Below are 19,019 nucleotides of genomic sequence, written 5' to 3'. Positions count from 1 at the left end.
TCCAAAACTCCTCTTCCTGTCTCTAAAGACACATGTGATTGCATTAAGTCTCACCTAGATAATTTAAAATAAATTCATTTGGGGTCTCTAGCTATAGCCCTGGCACAAATATAAGTCTATGTGGCTATAAAAAATCTTTAGAACTGAGAAGCTATTGGTCAAAGGGTACAAAGTTGTTATGTAAGATGAGTAGGCCTGCAGATCTAACATATACCATGATGACTATAGCTGTAATAAAACTGTTTAGAATAGTGGAAATTTGCTAAAAGAATAGGTTTCAGGTGCTAATATCACACACAAAATGGTAATTCTGAGAAGGTTTGTTAAGTGGTCATATGTACTTTAAAATATAGATATGATTTTATGTATAATTTCCATTAAAAATTTAAAAATCTCTCCATCTGAAAGGGGAACCCTGCTACACTGTTGGTAGGAATGCAAGCTGTTGCAGCCACTCTGGAAAACAGCATGGAGGTTCCTCAAAAAGTTGAAAATAGAGCTACCCTATGACCCAGCAATTGCACTACTGGGTATTTACCCTAAAGATACAAAGGTAGTGATCCGAAGGGACATGTGCCCAAATGTTTATAGCAGCAATGTCCGTAATAGCCAAACTATGGAAAGAACCTAGATGTCCATCAACAGATGAATGGATAAAGAAGATGTGATATACATATATATGTATGTGTACACACACACACACACACACACACACAATGGAATACTATGCAGCCATCAAAAGAAATGACATCTTGCCATTTGCGATGACGTGGATGGAACTAGAAAGTATTATATTATACTTAGTAAAATAAGTCAATTGGAGAAAGACAACTATCATATGATCTCCCTGATATGAGGAAGTGGAGATGCAACATGGGGGGTTTGGGGGGTAGGAAAAGAATAAATGAAACAAGATGGAATTGGGAGGGAGACAAACCATAAGAGACTCTTAATCTCACAAAACAAAATGAGAGTTGTCGGGGTTAGGGGGTTAGGGAGAGGGTGGTGGGGTTATGGACATTGGTGAAGGTATGTGCTATGGTGAGTGCTGTGAAGTGTGTAAACCTGGTGATTCACAGAACTGTACCCCTGGGGCTAATAATACATTATATGTTTATTTTAAAAAAAATCTCTTCATCTGTTGTCACGGAATAGCCATTTACCAGATTATCTACGTATAGTTTACTTCGAAAGTTGCGGACAACTACCTGGTTTGTGTAGGAGTACAGGTGTGTATGCAGCCCCAGGCTCATGCGTTTGTGTAGCGGCAGAGATGCCGGTGTTTATTCCGTACCTGCCATATGCCAGACACTGGACTCAGTACTTGACGCATTAACAAGCTTAGCAATAACTTTAATGTTCACAGTCTCCAAATGACATATGGAGGCACAGAGAGGTGAAGTAACTTGTTCAAGGTCACAGAGCTGGAAAGTGCCCATAGTACAACTGGAGACTGACACTAGAGTCTGCCATCACTATGTGCCATAGTCTCTTCTTTAGGAGACCCCAGAAAAATAGGAGTTTTTTTGACAGTTCTAGAATTTTTTTTTTTTAAGATTTTTTTTTATTTGAGAGAGAGGGCACGAGTGGGGGTAGGGGCAGGGAAGAGGAGAGGCAGGCTCCCCGCTGAGCGCAGGGAGCCCAGTGCTGGGCTCCATCCCAGGACCATTACCTGAGCTGAAGGCAGCTTAACTGACTGAGCCAATGAGGGGCCCCTGGATAGTTGTAGAATTTGATATCCTTATAGTTTTTAATGTATCTGCTTTATAAGAAAAGCAAATATTAAATGAAGTATTTGGTTATTTTTACATTGTTGGAATTAGAAAATCCCTTTGATAAAAAAAGGTAGAAAAAGAAATATCTTCTTCTGAGATATTTTGGACCCATGCAGGCAAAGTAAATACACAGTATAAATTTTGAAAAATAAGAAAAAGCCATGAAAAGAATTAACGCTGAAATTAATCCTAAAAGCTTAGAACTGCCAAAGTATGAAGGTTGATTAAAAAGCACAAGGCTGTTTTAAAGTGGCACTGAGGTCTGCTCCACTGGAACCCAAGGACAGGCTTTAATATTTTAAAAGGATTGTAACATCTTTCCGGATAAAGAATGAACCCATCTAGAATGGCCGCCCTTGGTCCCATTCATTCTGAGAGAGCAGGTTTTTATGGAGGGCTTTGTTTGGAATTACTTCCTGTTGCAACACAATCCTCTGGACCCTCAAAGATCAGCAAACTTAGCTACGGCTGAGAGACCACCATTCTCTTCTCTATCCTCAATACTCAGTAAGTTTCTAGGGGCACAGATTAAATTCCCTCATCTCTGTGTATCAATTAAATGCAAACCAACACCTTGCTCTGTTGGCCTCCAGGGGCTGCGTTATCCTGCAAAGTTCGGGCCAGGGACCTCTGTCTCAGGGCCAATATCTGGTTTGCATCAGAGCAGGTTTTTCTTCTCCAGGTAAAAACAGCATTTTGTTTCACCTGGTAGCAAAGTTTATGCTCGTATTTTGAATTAAGCTTTATAGCTTGAGAATAATTGAGATTCTACTGATTCCAATTTCAGAAGAATAAAACCTTGAGAAACCAGGTGTTCCTCATTATCTGGAATATTGTCCCCAGTCCTGTAGTCAGCTACTGAATGGGACCAGGTTTTCAGGTGGTTTTGCTGTGCAAGCATTTTATGCATATGTGGAATGCAAAGGAAGATTAATTCCATTTAGGTGAAGAGGAAACTAAAGAGGCCCTTGAACCCTGGAGACTGTTTATTATTTATAACAGCCACTCTGCTGTGAGGCTTGTACTTCACAAGTGAGTAGGGGAGCAAGCAGGGCACCACGGGTGGGCAGTCCTGGACAGATGGGTCCTGGGGGACCAGGGCAGGGTCTGCTTGAGCAGGCAAAGAAGTCTGTCCCTGTGTTTCTTTCCTCCTTCCCCAGGAGTCTGTGGAAGGATTACAGGGGAAGGTGTGTTCTGGCTCCTGGCCTCACACAGAGAGGACTTAGGAAGTGTAAACAGAAGATTCCCCTAGCTTCTGTGCTGTAGGGCCCCTGCTGGGCAGGGGTGGGGTTAGGGCTGCTTCTCATCCCCTGTAATTTAGGTTGATGGCTCAGGGAGGGAGGGAAGGACTGAGGAAGAGGCAGTTTTTCAGTGAGGCATTTCTAGAAATAGAATTTGAGCAGCATGAAAACTGGGAACCTGGTAACCTTGGTGTAGGAACCAAAATTCTAATGCTGTTAGTGGTGAAATTATAAGGATCATTAAGGCTAAGCCACTGTTTCTGTGTATCTAGCCCCTGTCATTTTTTATCACTGTCCCCTCAGCAGCAGCAAAGCAGAAGGTGGGAAGGGAAATTGCCCAGGAGGAGAAGTGTTTGACTCCAGTCTGGAACTCTGTTGTATGGGGCCCGTGGAAGGCTGCTCTGGACGGTAAATAGGGCAGAGCCTCTCGAGGTCGCCACAGCTGTCCTTCTGTGGCTGTGCCTTCCCACTTCCTCCTCTCCCTCTGCCACAGTCCAGGGCTGTTACTCAGATGGCATCTCCACCTTGAGGCTTCCCTGTCACCCCTGCCTGGTGGCCACATCCAAATGTGGCCATGTGCCAAGTTTGGCTTTAGAGAGAGGTTCATGTTTTCTTGGTTTGTACTTACTTACTTTTTAATGGACTTAATCCTTATTTTTTTTTCCAGATGCTCTATCAGCTCTGTGAGAAACCTACCCATTTGTTGTTTTCTGGCTGGTCACACACACACAAGACCCCATGGGTTGCTCTTGTTGTTGGTTTTGTGTGGGTTGCCCTCTGGCCTGCCCCAGGATGGCTTTCCCAGGAGTCTTTGTCACGTGCATGGGAGCCAGATCCGAGATCCTGCCTCTTCCTCTTTCTCATTTTGCTGAAGTACATGTCAGTAGCTTCCAGAGGAGGTTGAAAGTGGTCTTGACTTGGGATGTCAGGGCCTGGTTTCACGAGAGCTCTTGGTCTTGCTGCCAACAGCACATGCTGGTTCTGCTGCCCAGGGCTGTGAGTGTGGGAGTGTTCTTTCTTTCTTTCTTTTTTAAAAGATTTTATTTATTTATTTGACAGACAGAGATCACAAGTAGGCAGAAAGGCAGGCAGAGAGAGAGGAGGAAGCAGGCTGCCCGCCAAGCAGAGAGCCCGATGTGGGGCGCGAACCCAGGACCTGAGCTGAAGGCAGAGGCTCTAACCCACTGAGCCACCCAGGTGTCCATGGGAGTGTTCTTTCTTATCTGTACACTTTGATGACTTGTTGGTTGGTTGGTTGGTTTGTTCAGAAATTTCACGAGGATTTACTTAGGTGGCCTCAACTTTTATTTTATTGCTTTGAAAATAAAATATGGAGAAAAGAAAAGGATTTACTTAGGTGTGAGATTTTATTTGTTGTCCTACATGATGGGAGTTAGTCATCTGTCTACTTGGAAAGTTCTTATATTATTCCTGTAATTTGCCATCCCTTCAGCTGGTTCCCTTTCCTGGACTTTTAGAGGATGCCTGGAGCTTTGGGATTGATACTTGCTGTTGTTATGAAAGAAAAAATCCAGATAGAAGTGCTATAGAACAGAGCCAGGCAATTTCAGAAAGTAAGCCACCAAATTTTGAATTATTTTCTTTGTAAAAACTTTTTACTTTTAAATTTTAAAGTAAAAAGTACTTAATAAAAAATTTACCCACTTAATCATTTTTAAAATGTACAGTTCAGAAGTGTTAACTATATTCACACATAGAGTAACACACCTGGAGAACTTTTTCTTCTGTGACTCTGAACTCTATACCCACAGAACAGCTCTTTCCCCCCACTACTCCTACCAGCCCCTGGCAACCACCACTCTACTTTCTGTCTCTGTGATTTGACTAAGCATGTATGTAAGTGGAATCACACAGTATTTGTCCTCCTGTGACTGGCAGAGTTCTTTCACTATAACATCCTCAGGGTCCAGCTGTGTTGTAGTGTGTGACAGGGTTTCTTTCTTTTGAAGGCTGAATAATATTCCATTGTATGGATATACCACGTTCATTGTATGGATGTTTCTGTGCTCTTCTGTCAATGGACATTTGGGCTCTTCTACCTCTTGGCTGTTGTGGATAATGCTGCGGTGAACATGGGTAAGCAAGTATCTCTAAGATCTTGCTTTCAGTTCCTTTGGATATATACCTGGAAGTGGAATTGCTGGATCATATGGGTTTTAGTTTTAGAGTTTTGAGTACCCTTCATACAGTTTTCCGGAGTGGCGGTACCATTTTACATGCTCACCAACATTGCTGTGTATTGTTCCAGCTTCTCTACATCCTCACCAATGCTTGTTTTCTGTTTTGTTCTTTTATAGTGGCCATCCTAATAGGTGTGACATAGTATGTCATTGCATTTCTCTCACGATGAGAGATGTTGAGCCTTTGCATATGGTTGGCCATTTGTCAGCCATTTGTATATCGTCTTTGGAGAAATATCTCTTCGAGACCATTGCCCTTTTTTAAATGGGGTCACTTATTTTTTGTTATTGAGTTGTAGGAATTCTTTATATGTTCTAGTTACTAACCTTCTATCAGATATGGTTGACAATTATTTTCTCCCGTTCACTATATAAACTGCCTTTCACTCTGTTGACTTTTTTCTTCAATGTGCAGAAGTTAAGTTTGATATAGTACCATCTGCCTATTTTTGCTTTTGTTGCCTGTGCTTTTGTAAGAAACCATTCCCAAATCTAACATCATGAAATTTTTCCTCTGTGTTTTCTTTTTAGAGTTTTAGAGTTTTATAGTTGTAGATCTTGATTAAGATCTTGAATCTGTTGTCAGTTTTTTGTGTATAGTCAAATTCATTCTTTTGCATGTGGATATCCAGTTTTTGCAATACTATTTATAGAAGAGACAGTCTTTTCCTTGTCATATGGTCTCATCTCCTTACTGTTTATTTATTTATGTAAAGATTTTATTTATTTATTTATTTATTTATTTATTTATTTTATTTGAGAGAGAATAAGTGGGGAGGAGAGGGAGGAGCAGGCTTCCCGCTGAGCAGGGATCCTGATGCAAGGCTGGATTCCAGGACCCTAAGATCATGACCCAAGCCAAAGGCAGATGCTTAACTGATTCAGCCACCTAGTCGCCCCTCCTTCCTATTTAGATATACTTTATGGAAGATTTCCTTCTGTGTCTTCCAGTCTTGCCACTGGATTTTTTTTTTTACAACTATAATATGTCAGTGTCCCAGAAACCTCCCTTGGTGTCCTTATCATTCCTTTGTCTAGCACTCTCGTTTCTTTGATAACTTTAAATGATTTTCCTTTATCTCCTTCTGGATATTCATTTCTCTTTCTGTGTGTTGGGGGGTGGGGTAAGGCTTGTGCATTTCTTGGGTCTCCCCTCCTGCAAACATCACCTCCCCATTCACTACCTCCAGATTCCAGCAAATGAGGAGTGTGTGTGTGAACATCAGAATTTTGAGGCCCCCATTCAGGTTTCTCTACTACTTCTGTCATTCTGTGGTCTTGTCACACCAGCCCTTTCCTGTGACACCTAAATGCAGGGGAAGACATGCAACTCTTCATGACCCTGCACTGGCAGGCTAGACCTATGCCTGGGCCATGCTTTCCAGCTGAAGGTGGCTTTGCAGTTCTTCCAAGCCTTCCTGGCCAGTGTTGCCTTCTTTTCCACCACTGAGGTTTGTTATGTGGTATTGCAGAAGCTGCAGGAAGATTCCTCCCACATCTCAGAATGGGAGGAGGGCAAATTCCACAGGGTGTACAGGAATAGAGGCAGTGCCTCCTTTTCCCCTTTGTTTTGAAAACAGGGCTAGACATCTTGGTGGGGGGTTAGGAAATGTCTTAACAGATTGTGACTGAAAGATCTTTTTTGTCCGACTGGTAGAGTTGCTGTGCCTGAATCACACCATTTGCCTCTCCCCACCTGGCCAGTAGATGAAGCACCTGCTCTCTTGGGGCAGTGGGTCAGATTCACAGGGATGAGGGAAATGAGAGGAAAGGAATGTTTCTGAATGGCCGGGAACTCAACTGTGCATTGAGCAGAACAAAGTGTAACCCAGGTGACATGGGGTTGAGTGTGTGGGCCCCTCCCCTGCGTCCACCCATTCGTGGAGGCATGTGGACAGACCAGTAAGTTCTCTCACTAGGAGGGCTAGCTTGTCATTGCTCCTGGGAGGACCCCTCTGAGCCCTTTACCCTTCAGCCCCCACATCTGAATTCTGCCCAATCCTGGAATCCTGGGGCAGGAGATAGACAGGGAGGCCACAGGTTTGACAGGTCCAGTGTGATGTGGGAACACATGCGGGTTTGTTGGGCCTTGATTTCCCTGTTATCTCCTCTGTGACAGTCCAGGTACTGGGAAGGTTCTTAAGCTTACCTGTCCTCCTGAGAAATGCCCCCATCACCTGAGTGAATGCTCTAGAAAGTGCTCCCTTCTCTCCCCCTGCTTTGTATCTCCTCCTACGCCTGACCTGTACTGGAGGAGCCTAGGATGTGACAGCCCTGAGATTAAGTGGACCCATAATGCTGGTGACCTCCCCTTTGAGATTGCTAAATTGCAGCATCCTGTATTGCTCTTGCTTAAATGGGCTCATCAGAGAATGTCTAGCATAAAAGGGCAAACCTAAAACATTTCAGGCATTTGATAGGGTGCACAACAGACCTGCACTGAGGTCAGCTCTGGGAATGTAGGAGGTGCTGCTGGAGCCCTTCTTGAGTGCCTGTCTGTCTGCCTTGTGGCCTAGAGGGCAGATGGGGTGTGGAGCTTGGGAGGACTATGCCAGTCACTCCCTCCTGCTCATGGGTCACTGGATGGCAACCTGGTGGCGTGTGCATTTGGCCTGTTTCCCATTTACATTTTCTTGATTTTCTTCTGACCCCCTAAGGCCCTGCTTTGCCCTCACTGCCCTTTATTGTTACTGATGTGTTTTCCCTCGGAAGATATGTGGCCTCTCAGAAGGGTTCTCTAGAAGCTGTTTCATAACCTGGCATGTGGGGGAGACCCAAAAGCCTACCAGACACTGCACCAGCCTCGCTGTAGACAGAGGGGACTGTTCTACTTCCCTGAAATGTGCTTCTGGCACTCAGCCTTCTGTGAGGGCTTGGTCCCTGTTTTCAGGACCTGAATCCATTAGTGTTTTACTGAGGGCAGGTTTTCTTTGCATTCTCACCCCATAGGCTCATTGTGAATACACTGGATGTTCTGCTGTGAGCTGACGAAGATGGGGGCCTGATGCTGTGGGAGCAGGGGCTGTTGGAAGAGGTTATGCTGCTCTCCCCAAAACTGGGGCCCTGCTGGCCCGCTAAGACTGTGGTCTTTTTAATTCTATGGAAGCTCCTCCTGTTCTGTAGAAATCCCCATCCAGCCTCAAATGTGTGCATGTGTGCTCCCAGAGTAGATGAAGTAGAAGCAGCCTGGGCCTACAGAGACAGCTCCAGACTTGGTGGGGCCTGGAGACCTTTGAAGATGAGCTGCAAACACAGCTCCTGTAGGTGATGAGGAAGGAGCTGACACCCTTCTTTTTAAGTCTTGTTGCCTCTCTGGTGCCTGCAGTCTTGGTACTTATTTTTTCTTTGTGCTGCTCCTTGTTTTAGCAAGGCTTTGGGATGTGGTGGGCAGTGGACCACCTTTACCCCAGGGGGAGACTCACCACCAGTGGGCCCTCCACACAGCCTACACCTCCATGGGCAGCCAGGGCGCTTCTGCCCCCAGATTGAGACTCTCTTCCATTGTCTGTGTAGAAAGGGAAAGCTGCAACTCAACAGGAACTTAAATTCCTGTGGTGGAGAGAGAGCCCATCCACCCAGAGTGATGTGGATGCAGGACTTGCCTAGGATGTGGATGCCAGGACTATGGCTGGGAAAGGAAGACGTTTCTTCTCTTCTTGCTCTGCCACTGAGAAAACAGCCAAGTTTGCCTTCTCCAGGGACATTCCTGCACCGCCCTGGGCATGCTCCACAGAGCATGGCTTCATTTAGTCCCTTCTGGACTCATGAAGATGCCCCATGGGGTGTTTGCTGAGGAAGGTTTTGTAAGTGATAACCCTGGAGATACCCCGTGTCTCTAAAATGGTCCTTGGGTAAGCTGTGTTACATTTCTGCACAGAAGAGCACAAGAGCATATAGTCATTTTTTTAAATGAAGAAGGCATGGAATGATCTCTCAGATGTTGTATATTTTTTAAAAGTTGTAAAATAGGGGCGCCTGGGTGGCTCAGTGGGTTAAATCCTCTGCCTTCAGCTCAGGTCATGATCCCAGGGTCCTGGGATTGAGCCCCGCATCAGGCTCTCTGCTCAGCAGGGAGCTTGCTTCCTCCGCTCTTTCTCTCTGCCTCTCTGCCTACTTGTGATCTCTGTCAAATAAATTAAAAAATAATAATAATAACAAAAAAATAAAAGTTGTAAAATAATACATATGGTGTTACACTTACGTAAAAATATGCATGTCTATGTGTGTTACGTATGTATACATGTCAGTGTGTCCATCCACCTTGTAGACTTGGGAATAATTTCAAACCTACACTCTAAGCAACGTTTACCTCTGGGAGTGGGGTTGGGCTTTTGTTTTGTTTTGTTTTTGTTTTCTTTATATACTTTTAACTGCTTGAATTGGTTATAACTAAAGGTAAAATAGAAGAAATGGAAGATTTGTTCATGATTTGCAGAGGTGGTGGGGGAGAGGGGTATTATTTGTAAGTAGGGCAACAGGGAGAGAGCTTGGGGTGGGGGGAGCATCAGGGAGATGTGGGTGTGGTAGGTTCTATAGTCAGGGCTCCCTAGTCACTCCTTACCTTCCTCATCCGGATTCCTCTACCCTCTTTAACATACTGAATTTTGCCACTTGTCTTTCTCACTGTTATGTTCTCCTATCTGTTTACTTGTGGCTTATCAGAAACTAGCATTGGCAAATTGTATTGTATGTAGCTCACCACAGCTGGCTGTTGTCCACAAAAGGATGCAGCTCCCAACTCTGGGTGGGGACTCATCTTAGATGAGAAGCTTGACAGATGTCGAGTTAGGAAGCTCACTTAGTTTTCTGATTTATCCTTCATGTTTTCACATGTATATCTGTGTTTCTTGATGTTGTCTCTAATCATCTCAAAGCAGTCTGGGATGGGAGCATGTATGTGTTCCCAGGTCCAGCGCTGCTTGCCGTTTTTCCACTTCCCCGTGCTCCTGCTGAAGTGCCCATGTAATTTGATGAGTGGATAGGGCAGGCTTGTTCTCCCTTTACTCCTGCACCCAACCTGAGGCCAGGAGCTGGTTTACTCAGCCTCAGAGTAGATGCTGGCAGTCTTTACACTGATCAGCAGGTGTTGAGCTCAGGGGAGGCAGTTCACCTTTTAAGAACATGGTAAAACATCACAATGAAGATTCTATTCAAAGTGAGTTTTTTTTTTTTTTTTTTTTTTTTACTGACATTCATTGATTCTGTTGTTTTCCTGAGTAAAGTGATACTCTGGGCTTGGGGGGTTGATGTGAACAGATTCCAGTCCCTCATATAGTTTTTGTGCTGAGGGAGACTTCCCTACTCACATGGGTGATGGTAGTCAAATGGTGTCGACATTAAAAATTATATCTTTGGGGCTCCTGGGTGGCTCAGTGGGTAAGGGTCTGACTCTTGATTTCGGCTCAGGTCATGATCTCAGACTCTTGAGATCCAGCCCCGTATCAGCCTCCACACTGGCTGTGGAGCCTGCTTAGGATTCTCTGTCTCCCCCTCCCCCTGCATCCCTCCCCCCACCACATGCTTGCTCTCTTTCTCTCTTAGGAAGAATTATATCTTTATTTAATTGGCATTTATTGTGCTGTCTGTTATTAGTAAGAGATGTTGCTTCACTGTTTCATGTTTATAAATTAATTATTTGATTATTAATGAGCTTGATCAGTTTTCCATGCTTGTTTACTTATCATATTTCCTCTTTTCAGAGTTGTCCAGGATCTGTGTCTGTGTCATATGCTGACCCACATGAAATCACTGTTGTTGTTGGTCAGAACAGTCCAGTATTGACAAGTTCATATGGTTCATCCTAATTCCTTTAGGACTTAAGTGTTTTTCATGATTTAGCGACATTTTTCTAGTTATGAAGTGTTTCACTTCCTGTAACAATTTTTCAGAAATATAAAAATGTAGAAAATGGAAATGTGTAATACCATAAAATCATCTCTTACCACTTTGGTGTAGTTTTTTCCTCCCTACTTCCTTTCCTCCCTCCCTTCCTTCTGCCTTCTTCTCTTCTCATCTCGTCTCTTCTTCTTTTCTTCTCTTTTTTTTTTTTTTAAAGATTTTATTTATTTATTTGACAGACAGAGATCACAAGTAGGCAGAGAGGCAGGCAGAAAGAGAGGAAGGGAAGCAGGCTCCCTGTTGAGCAGAGAGCCCGATGCGGGACTCGATCTCAGGACCCTGAGATCATGACCTGAGCTGAAGGCAGCGGCTTAACCCACTGAGCCACCCAGGCGCCCTCTTCTTTTCTTCTCTTGCCTTCCTTTCCTTCCTTCCTCCCACAGAATTGCAGAAGTCTCTTGATAGAACTGTTCTAGATATAAATGAATATGTGAACTGACTAGTATGTATACTAGCTATTATTATTATAAAGTTTTTATCCTGCCTTGATATTTTATCAACTGCACCTCCTATCCTGTTAAATATTCTTCAAAAATGTGTTTTTTAAGCCTATTGAATCTTCTGCCATATAATTATGCTGTAACTTAGCAAGCTATTTTCTTTCATTGGACATTTTATTTTCATTTATTTATTTTCTTGTATTTTCTTTTATGTCTTTATCTGTAGCTCTGTTTCCCAAAGCTATAAGAATTTCTGTAAGGAATTTTTGTGTACATGAAATAAATAGGTAAGATAATACAATTATTTAAAAATTTCTTGGCAAATGTGAAAAGTCTAGAATGTCTGGAAGGCATTTACTTGTCACTTTCTCAGCAACATGTGAGAGACCCTTATATCCTCAGCTAACATTGGGGGAGTTTATTCTTGATAATTTGTCAGTGACAAATAGTATCTTTGTTTTCATTTGGATATTTTTTGATGTGAACAGATATTTTTAGAACTTTTTAGAAGTTATTAACCATATTTTTTTTCTTTTTTTTTTTTTAAGATTTTATTTATTTATTTGACAGAGATCACAAGTAGGCAGAGAGGCAGGCAGAGAGAGAGGAGGAAGCAGGCTCCCTGCTGAGCAGAGAGCCCAATGCGGGGCTTGATCCCAGGACTCTGAGATCATGACCTGAGCTGAAGGCAGAGGCTTAACCCACTGAGCCACCCAGGCGCCCCTGTTTTTCTTCTTTTGTGATTAATCAACATCTTCTATAAATTTTATTGGAGTTTCCATTTTTTATTAAAAATTTGGTAAAATTTATTTACATTTTTCCTTTTTAGTATTTGTAACTGAATACTAATAAGGGAAAAAATACCGTATTTGTGTATGTCTAGAGAGAAATTAGAGTGTATATATACTTGCCAAAATATTCATAATTTGGGGGGATAATTTTAGCTCTCTATTTTACATTTACCTCTTTTTTCTGATTATTCTACAATAGATAATTTTAAAATTTCTTTTCTTTCTTTTTTTTTTTTTTAAGATTTTATTTATTTATTTGACAGAGAGAGACACAGCAAGAGAGGAAACACAAGCAGGGGGAATGGGAGAGGGAGAAGCAGGCTTCCCGCTGAGCAGAGAGCCTGATGCAGGGCTCGATCCCAGGACCCTGGAATCATGACCTGAGCCAGAGGCAGGTGTTTAATGACTGAGCCACCTGGGTGCTCCCTAGATAACTTTTTAAAAATTTCTTTAAAAAGATTTATTTATTTATTTAAAAGAGAGAGAGGGCAGGTGGAGGGGCAGAGGACAGGTAGACTCTCCATTGAGCAGGGAGCCTGCCATGGGGCTTGATCCCAGGACCCTGAAATCATGACCTAAAATGAAATCAATAGTTAAATGCTTAACTGAGCCACTCAGGCGCCCCAATAATAGATATTTATCTTAAAGAACAAAGAGATTCTGGGTTTTGTGAACAGGGACTGGATACCTGCTCACATGCTTCTGGCCTCTCCTACAGAGGCCTCACATAAAACTGAGAGCACCCTGGATGCCTTTTCCCATGTGCCCAGCCCCTACCTGCACCTGGGCCACCTTGCTGGGGCTCATCAGAGCAGTGAAAAAACGTGTGAGGTGTGGCAGTAAGAGTGTACTCTTGATTTTCTTTTTTCCCCTGGCATGTCCAGCTTGCTATGGGATGGACGACGAAGAAGAGAACCACTATGTTTCACAGCTCAGGGAAGTCTACAGCAGCTGTGACACCACAGGGACAGGCTTTCTGGACCGGGAGGAACTGACCCAGCTCTGCCTCAAGCTGCATCTGGAAAAGCAGCTGCCCATCCTTCTGCAAACACTTCTTGGAAATGACCACTTTGCCAGGGTGGGTATTTGACTTCATTCTTATAAAGAAAAGCACAGAGTACTGTAGTTAACTGCAGGCATTTGAGAAATATTAGTGGACTAAAGACACACCAGAGTAGAGTTATTAGAAACTTGAACAGTGCTTTTCCTTCTGGGGACTCCTCCATTGAAGCAAGAGTTTCCTTCAGATTACTTTTTTTTGAAAGCATAGTTACTTCCAGAGGTTTGGTTTGGTTTAGTTTTTCCAGAAAGATGTTTGAGAGATTTTTTGGGTGTCAGGCATGGGGTGGAAGGCTGTATGGGTGGGAGGCAGGTGGTTCACAAAAATACAAGGATCTGTGGGCAGATGACACACTGGGTGCCTTGAAGTGCCTTGAAGGCAGATTGTCCAGTAAAATGACACAGCTTGCAATTCTTTCTAGCAGCTAGACAAAGCAAGTGCACACCACTGCTGCAGGAACAAAAGATACCTATATTCAGAGGTGTCCTGTGATTTCATCTAGGCCAGATAGAAAGTACTCTATCTGCTCCTTTTCACTAGGAAATTGAAGATCATCCAGAACGGTGATCTAGAACCTAGACCACAACTTGCTTTCCTGACAGAAATACTAAAAAGTACTTCCCACCTTGTCCCTACTTCTTAATTATGTCTAGATATTAACTTATGTCATAGAAACAGTGTTGGTCGTCTTAACTTTGAAGGAAGAGGTGTTTGTTTGTTTGTTTGTTTTCTGCCACAGAAATCAATGAAACTATTTTTATTATCAAATGAGAAAAAAAATCCAGCCTGCAGATGTTCCTGAATTGGCTCTTGGACAAAAACAAATGAAGAAAACCAAGGGAAAAAACCCTCACTGCTGGTACAGGGAGAAAGTCCAGATGAACTGTACCTCTTGTTACTTCCCAATGCCTGTCAGTAGGATAATGTTAACTCCCTCTTAGGGAGCTCTGCCTCAATTAAGCTGACCACACCCATTCTCTGTTTCTTTTTACTCTACTCCTGCCTTTTGGTTTTTTGTGTTGTTGTTGTTGTTTTTAAGAACTTAAGAGTCAGGTGTATTTTTTAAAATATATTTTTAAAGATTTTATTTATTTATTTGAGAGAGAGAGAGAGAGAGCTAGAGAGAGAGAGCTAGAGAGAGAAAGAGAGCACACACACATACAGAGGGAGAGAGAAGCAGACTACTCATGAGCAGGGAGCCTGATTTGGGACCCAGGACCCAGGACCCCCAGGGTGATGCTTAACTGACTGAGCCACCCAGGCGTCCCAGGTGTATTTTTTTTAAGGATTTACTTATTCATTTGGGGGGTGGGGCGGGCAGAGGGAGAGAGAAGGAGAGTCAAGCAGACTCTGTTCTGAGCACAGAGCTAATGCAGGTTTTGATGTCATGACCCTGAGATCAGGATCTGAGCTGAAACCAGGTGTCAGCCACTTAACTGACTGTAGCACCCAGGCGCCCCAAATCAGGTGTACTTTTTATAATGTTCAAACATCATAAAAAACATACAATGTGAAAATCAGCACTCTGGTTATTCAAGCAGTATAAACAGATGATCTGGTTTTCTTGGTTATTTTTGATAGTTGAGAAAATTCAAAACCAAAAGAAAACTTTGGGGTTCATATTCAGATGGCAGGTTCTGCTGATTGAACAAATCACATCATTCCCTAGCCTTACCCTGCTTTGTTCTGTATGTGCAGAAGTGGTATAACATTTTTTAATTTTTTTATTGACATATAATGTATTTTCTGTTTCAGGGGTACAGGTCTGTGATTCATCAGTCTTACACAATACGCAGAACTCACCATAATACATACCCTCCCCAGTGTCCATCACCCAGCTACCCTATCCTCCTAACCCCCTCCCCTCCAGCAACCATAGTACAACATTTAGAAACTTCACATTGGGGCCCCTGGATGGCTCAGTTGGCCAAGTGTCTGCCTTTGGCTCAGGTCATGATCCCAGGGTCCTGCGATCGAGTCCCACATCAGGGGAGTGTGCTTCTCCCTCTGCCTCTCCCCCTGGCTTGTACTTTCTCTTTCGCTTACTCTCTCTCTCTCTTTCTCAAATAAATGAATAAAATCTTTAAAAAAGAAGCATCACATTATGATAGGAAAAAGAAAGGTTAGTATTGGAACATCAGTAAGGAGAAAAATCAAGTTGGAATTGAGATTTTTGGCCTCCTCCACATCACAGGTATCCCATAAAGCAGTTCCTTTGAGTTGTAATCCTTCTGGGAGGCTGGAAGTTTCTCCACACTTTTATGGGGAGGTATGTTAGAAGGAGAGATAAGACAGTCATAAGCAAGGACAGGAGCCTGAACTTTTCTGATGAATGGTGGCACGTGGAAAAGCTCTGTGGATGTTCATCCATCTTTGTGTCTCTCCCGACTCCATTCTCTTACAGCCATGATTTCTGTTTCCAAAAAGCAAGTCAGGTGTTGGGTAAATCAAGAAATAGCTCTGCTTCCATTAGTGCTCTTGTGTCTGACCTGAAGTTGTCCCCCCTTCCATTTCAAGAGCAGTGCCCACACCACCTGATGCCTCTAGGGGTCTGCTCCACCCCATACTTTATACCATCTCCACTGTGATAGTGCTCATGATGGATTATTTCTGCTGTCAGAGTTTTTATTGTTCCTCTGCCTCGTCCCACAGAAAGGACATAGCTCACAGAGCCACCACTTAGGTGAAACCTTCTATAGGTGTTTTAGGGGAAGCTGGTATCAAGCCATAAATATCCAGATAGTTGTCACCATTTTCTACAACAGAAACCAAATGGTGGAGATTTCAGTAGATTTCAGAGAAAAATCAAGAGAAATCCTTTATCCAGGAGAATTGATTGGCTTTTCAGTTCAAGTATCACACATCCAGTTTCCTTGTAGAAACTAAATTATATGACATCATGTAAATGTTGGTCATTGCTACTTCAATTCAGTTACAAAAATGAAGGACAATATTAATTTGAATTAAAAAGATAATGTTTTAATTCATTGAAGTATGCTTATTTTTAATTCCTATTTCCTGTTAAAGAAACGTTATCAAGGTCTGGTTTCAGGCCAGAAATTAATGTGGCCCAAGATTCCTGTGGAGTGTGGGAAATTCCCATGTGCATTTTATGTTATGTTCTCATGTTTCTTTATCAGTGGCAAGGATCTTACCTTTAGTATTTTAAATTTGCTTAGAAAGAGAATTTTACTCTCAAAAAATAATTATTTTTTAAATTGAAATATAGTTGACATACAATGTTACAGTAGTTTTAGGTGTATACCATAGTGATTGGACAAGTATCTATGTTATGCTATGCTCACCACAGGTGTAACTACCATCTGTCACCATATATTACTACAATATCATCAATTATATTCTCTATGCTGTGCCTTTTATCCTCGTGAGTTACTCATTCCATGACTGGAAGCCTATATCTCCCACTTTCTTTCAACGTTTTGTCCATCCCCCTACTACCTCTTCTTTGGCAACCATCAGTCAATTTGTTCTCTGTATTTATGAGTCTGTTTTTGATTTTTGTTTGTTTATTCATTTGTTTTATTTCTTAGATTCTATTTTTTAGATGACCATAAGTGAAATCCTATGGCATTTGTCTTTCTGTACTTACTTCACTTAGCATAATACCCTCTGGGTCCATCCATGTTGACACAGATGACAAGATCTCATCCTTTCTTATGACTGATCAGTATTCCTTTGTATACATATATCACATTTTCCTTATCCATTCGTCTCTTGACAGACACTTGGGCTGCTTCTGTATCTTTGCTGTTGTAAATAATACTACAATAAACATAGGGGTGCATATACTTGAAAAAAAAGTCTTAACATAGTGTTACTGATAATAATTTTAGAGTTGAAAGTGATTGCCAATCACAGGGTCTAACCTCTATTTGTGATGAGTGAGTGTGAGATTATACAGAGATGATGGTGTGTCCTTTTTGGTGAAGCACCTGAATATTATGGGTTTGTTCTTCCCCCTTTCTTGAGCTATGAAGGAAGAAAACTCAGAAACACAAGAATAGTCAGAATAATATCAGATAGGGGCACCTGGGTGGCTCAGTTGTTTAAGTATCTGCCTTTGGCTCAGGTAATGATCCCAGGGCCCTAGGATGGAGCTCCATGGCAGACTCCCTGCTCAGCAAGGGGTCTGTTTTTCCCTCTCCCTCTCCTTCTGCCCCTCCCCCTGCTCATGTTCTCTCTCAATATTTCTGTCTCTCTCTCAAATAAATAAAATCTTTAAGAAAAAACAATAGTATCAGGTAAAATGGCAACACATTTGGCCATCAGATCCCACTACTGTTTAGTGGTTGGAAGAAAATCAGATGATAAGTATTATCAAAGACAAAAGAAATCAAAGATTAGATCAAGTAAAGTTGTCATTTCATTTTGCTTCCATATATTGAACAAGTATTTTTTTTAAAGATTTTATTTATTTGTCAGAGAGAGCACAAACAAGAGGAGTGGCAGGCAGAGAGAGAAGCAGGCTCCCCACTGAGCAGGGAGCCCCATGAGGGACTCGATCCCAGGATCCTGGGATTATGACCTGAGCCAAAGGCAGACGCTCAACTGACTGAGCCACCCAGGCGTCCCTTCAACAGGTATTTTTGAGCACTTAATATGTGCTATGCAACATGCAGAAGCTAGAGACATGATAATTGATGAAATATCATGTATATCTTCATATGAAGTGAAATCTATACAAGATATTCATTCTAGTATTGATTCAAATAGCCAAAGATTGGGAACAGCCTTTTAAATATGAGATTGCTTAAATAAATTCTGCTAGATCCATCTGATGAAATTTATGCAGTCCTAAAAAAGTATGAATAGGCTTCAGACATTCTGGTAGTAGCAGGTTAGCACACTCAGGCCGACTTTCCAGTGAGGGCTACTGAAAAAGCTGAACAAAGTCATAAAAACAAAGATCTTGAAAATGGTAAAGAGGAAATAAGTCAGTGAAGAATTACCAGTCTAAAAATCTGTAAGTCACACACTGAGAGAGGTTCAGTCCAGCACACAAAACCCCATTATTGCTGAGAAACTGAAATTGATGTGGTCTTTGGGACCTCAGAGGACCAGGGAAATCTATGTCAAAACACAGGTTGAGGGGTGCCTGGATGGCTCAGTCAGTTAGGTCTGTGCCTTCAGCTCAGGCCATGATCCAGGGGTCCTGGGATCCAGTCCCACATTAGGCTCTCCCTGCTCACAGGGAGTCTGCTTCTCCTTTTACTCCCTGGAGGAAAGGATTCTCACCCAAGGTAGAGAATCTGATAAACTAGCCCCCAGTTTAAGGAAGGATCTGAAACAGCCATTGTGCTTTTTGCTATCTGGGCTTGTCACCTCTCAGTGGTCTAGATAAACCTCATTTGGCTAAAGGTGGTCCTGCTCAGTGATGCCCTGAGGCATCTGGCAAAAGCAAACAAAAATCTTCTCTTAAGAAGTGCCAGCCTTCAAGATCTGTAATTATCCCCATCTAATAGTCAAATACAATAACCAGCATGCAATCAAGGATAACCAGCACACAAATAACACAGGATCAGCAAGAACCAGGAAAAACAACAGGCAGCAGAGGCAGACACACAGCTTGTAAGGTAGTGGAATTACTGCAAA

At 42.5% G+C, this 19,019-nt stretch overlaps 1 protein-coding gene across 2 annotated transcripts in view; it reads left to right on the top strand.

The window, feature by feature from the left end:
• NINL (ninein like) overlaps positions 1–19,019 on the top strand; it is a 156,933-nt gene that overhangs the window by 66,936 nt on the left and 70,978 nt on the right. For both annotated transcript variants that reach the window (XM_032849436.1, XM_032849435.1), the window contains one exon: positions 13,231–13,424. In XM_032849436.1, coding sequence (XP_032705327.1) covers positions 13,242–13,424 — 183 coding nt within the window. In that variant the 5' untranslated portion in view covers positions 13,231–13,241. The remainder of the gene's footprint in view (positions 1–13,230; positions 13,425–19,019) is intronic.

Source organism: Lontra canadensis, unplaced genomic scaffold (assembly GCF_010015895.1).
Source record: "Lontra canadensis isolate GAN:19392208 unplaced genomic scaffold, GSC_riverotter_1.0 scaffold228, whole genome shotgun sequence".
Taxonomy (NCBI): Eukaryota; Metazoa; Chordata; class Mammalia; order Carnivora; family Mustelidae; genus Lontra; species Lontra canadensis.
Note: the sequence above shows the minus strand (reverse complement) of the source record. Positions and strands in the feature narration are given on the sequence as shown.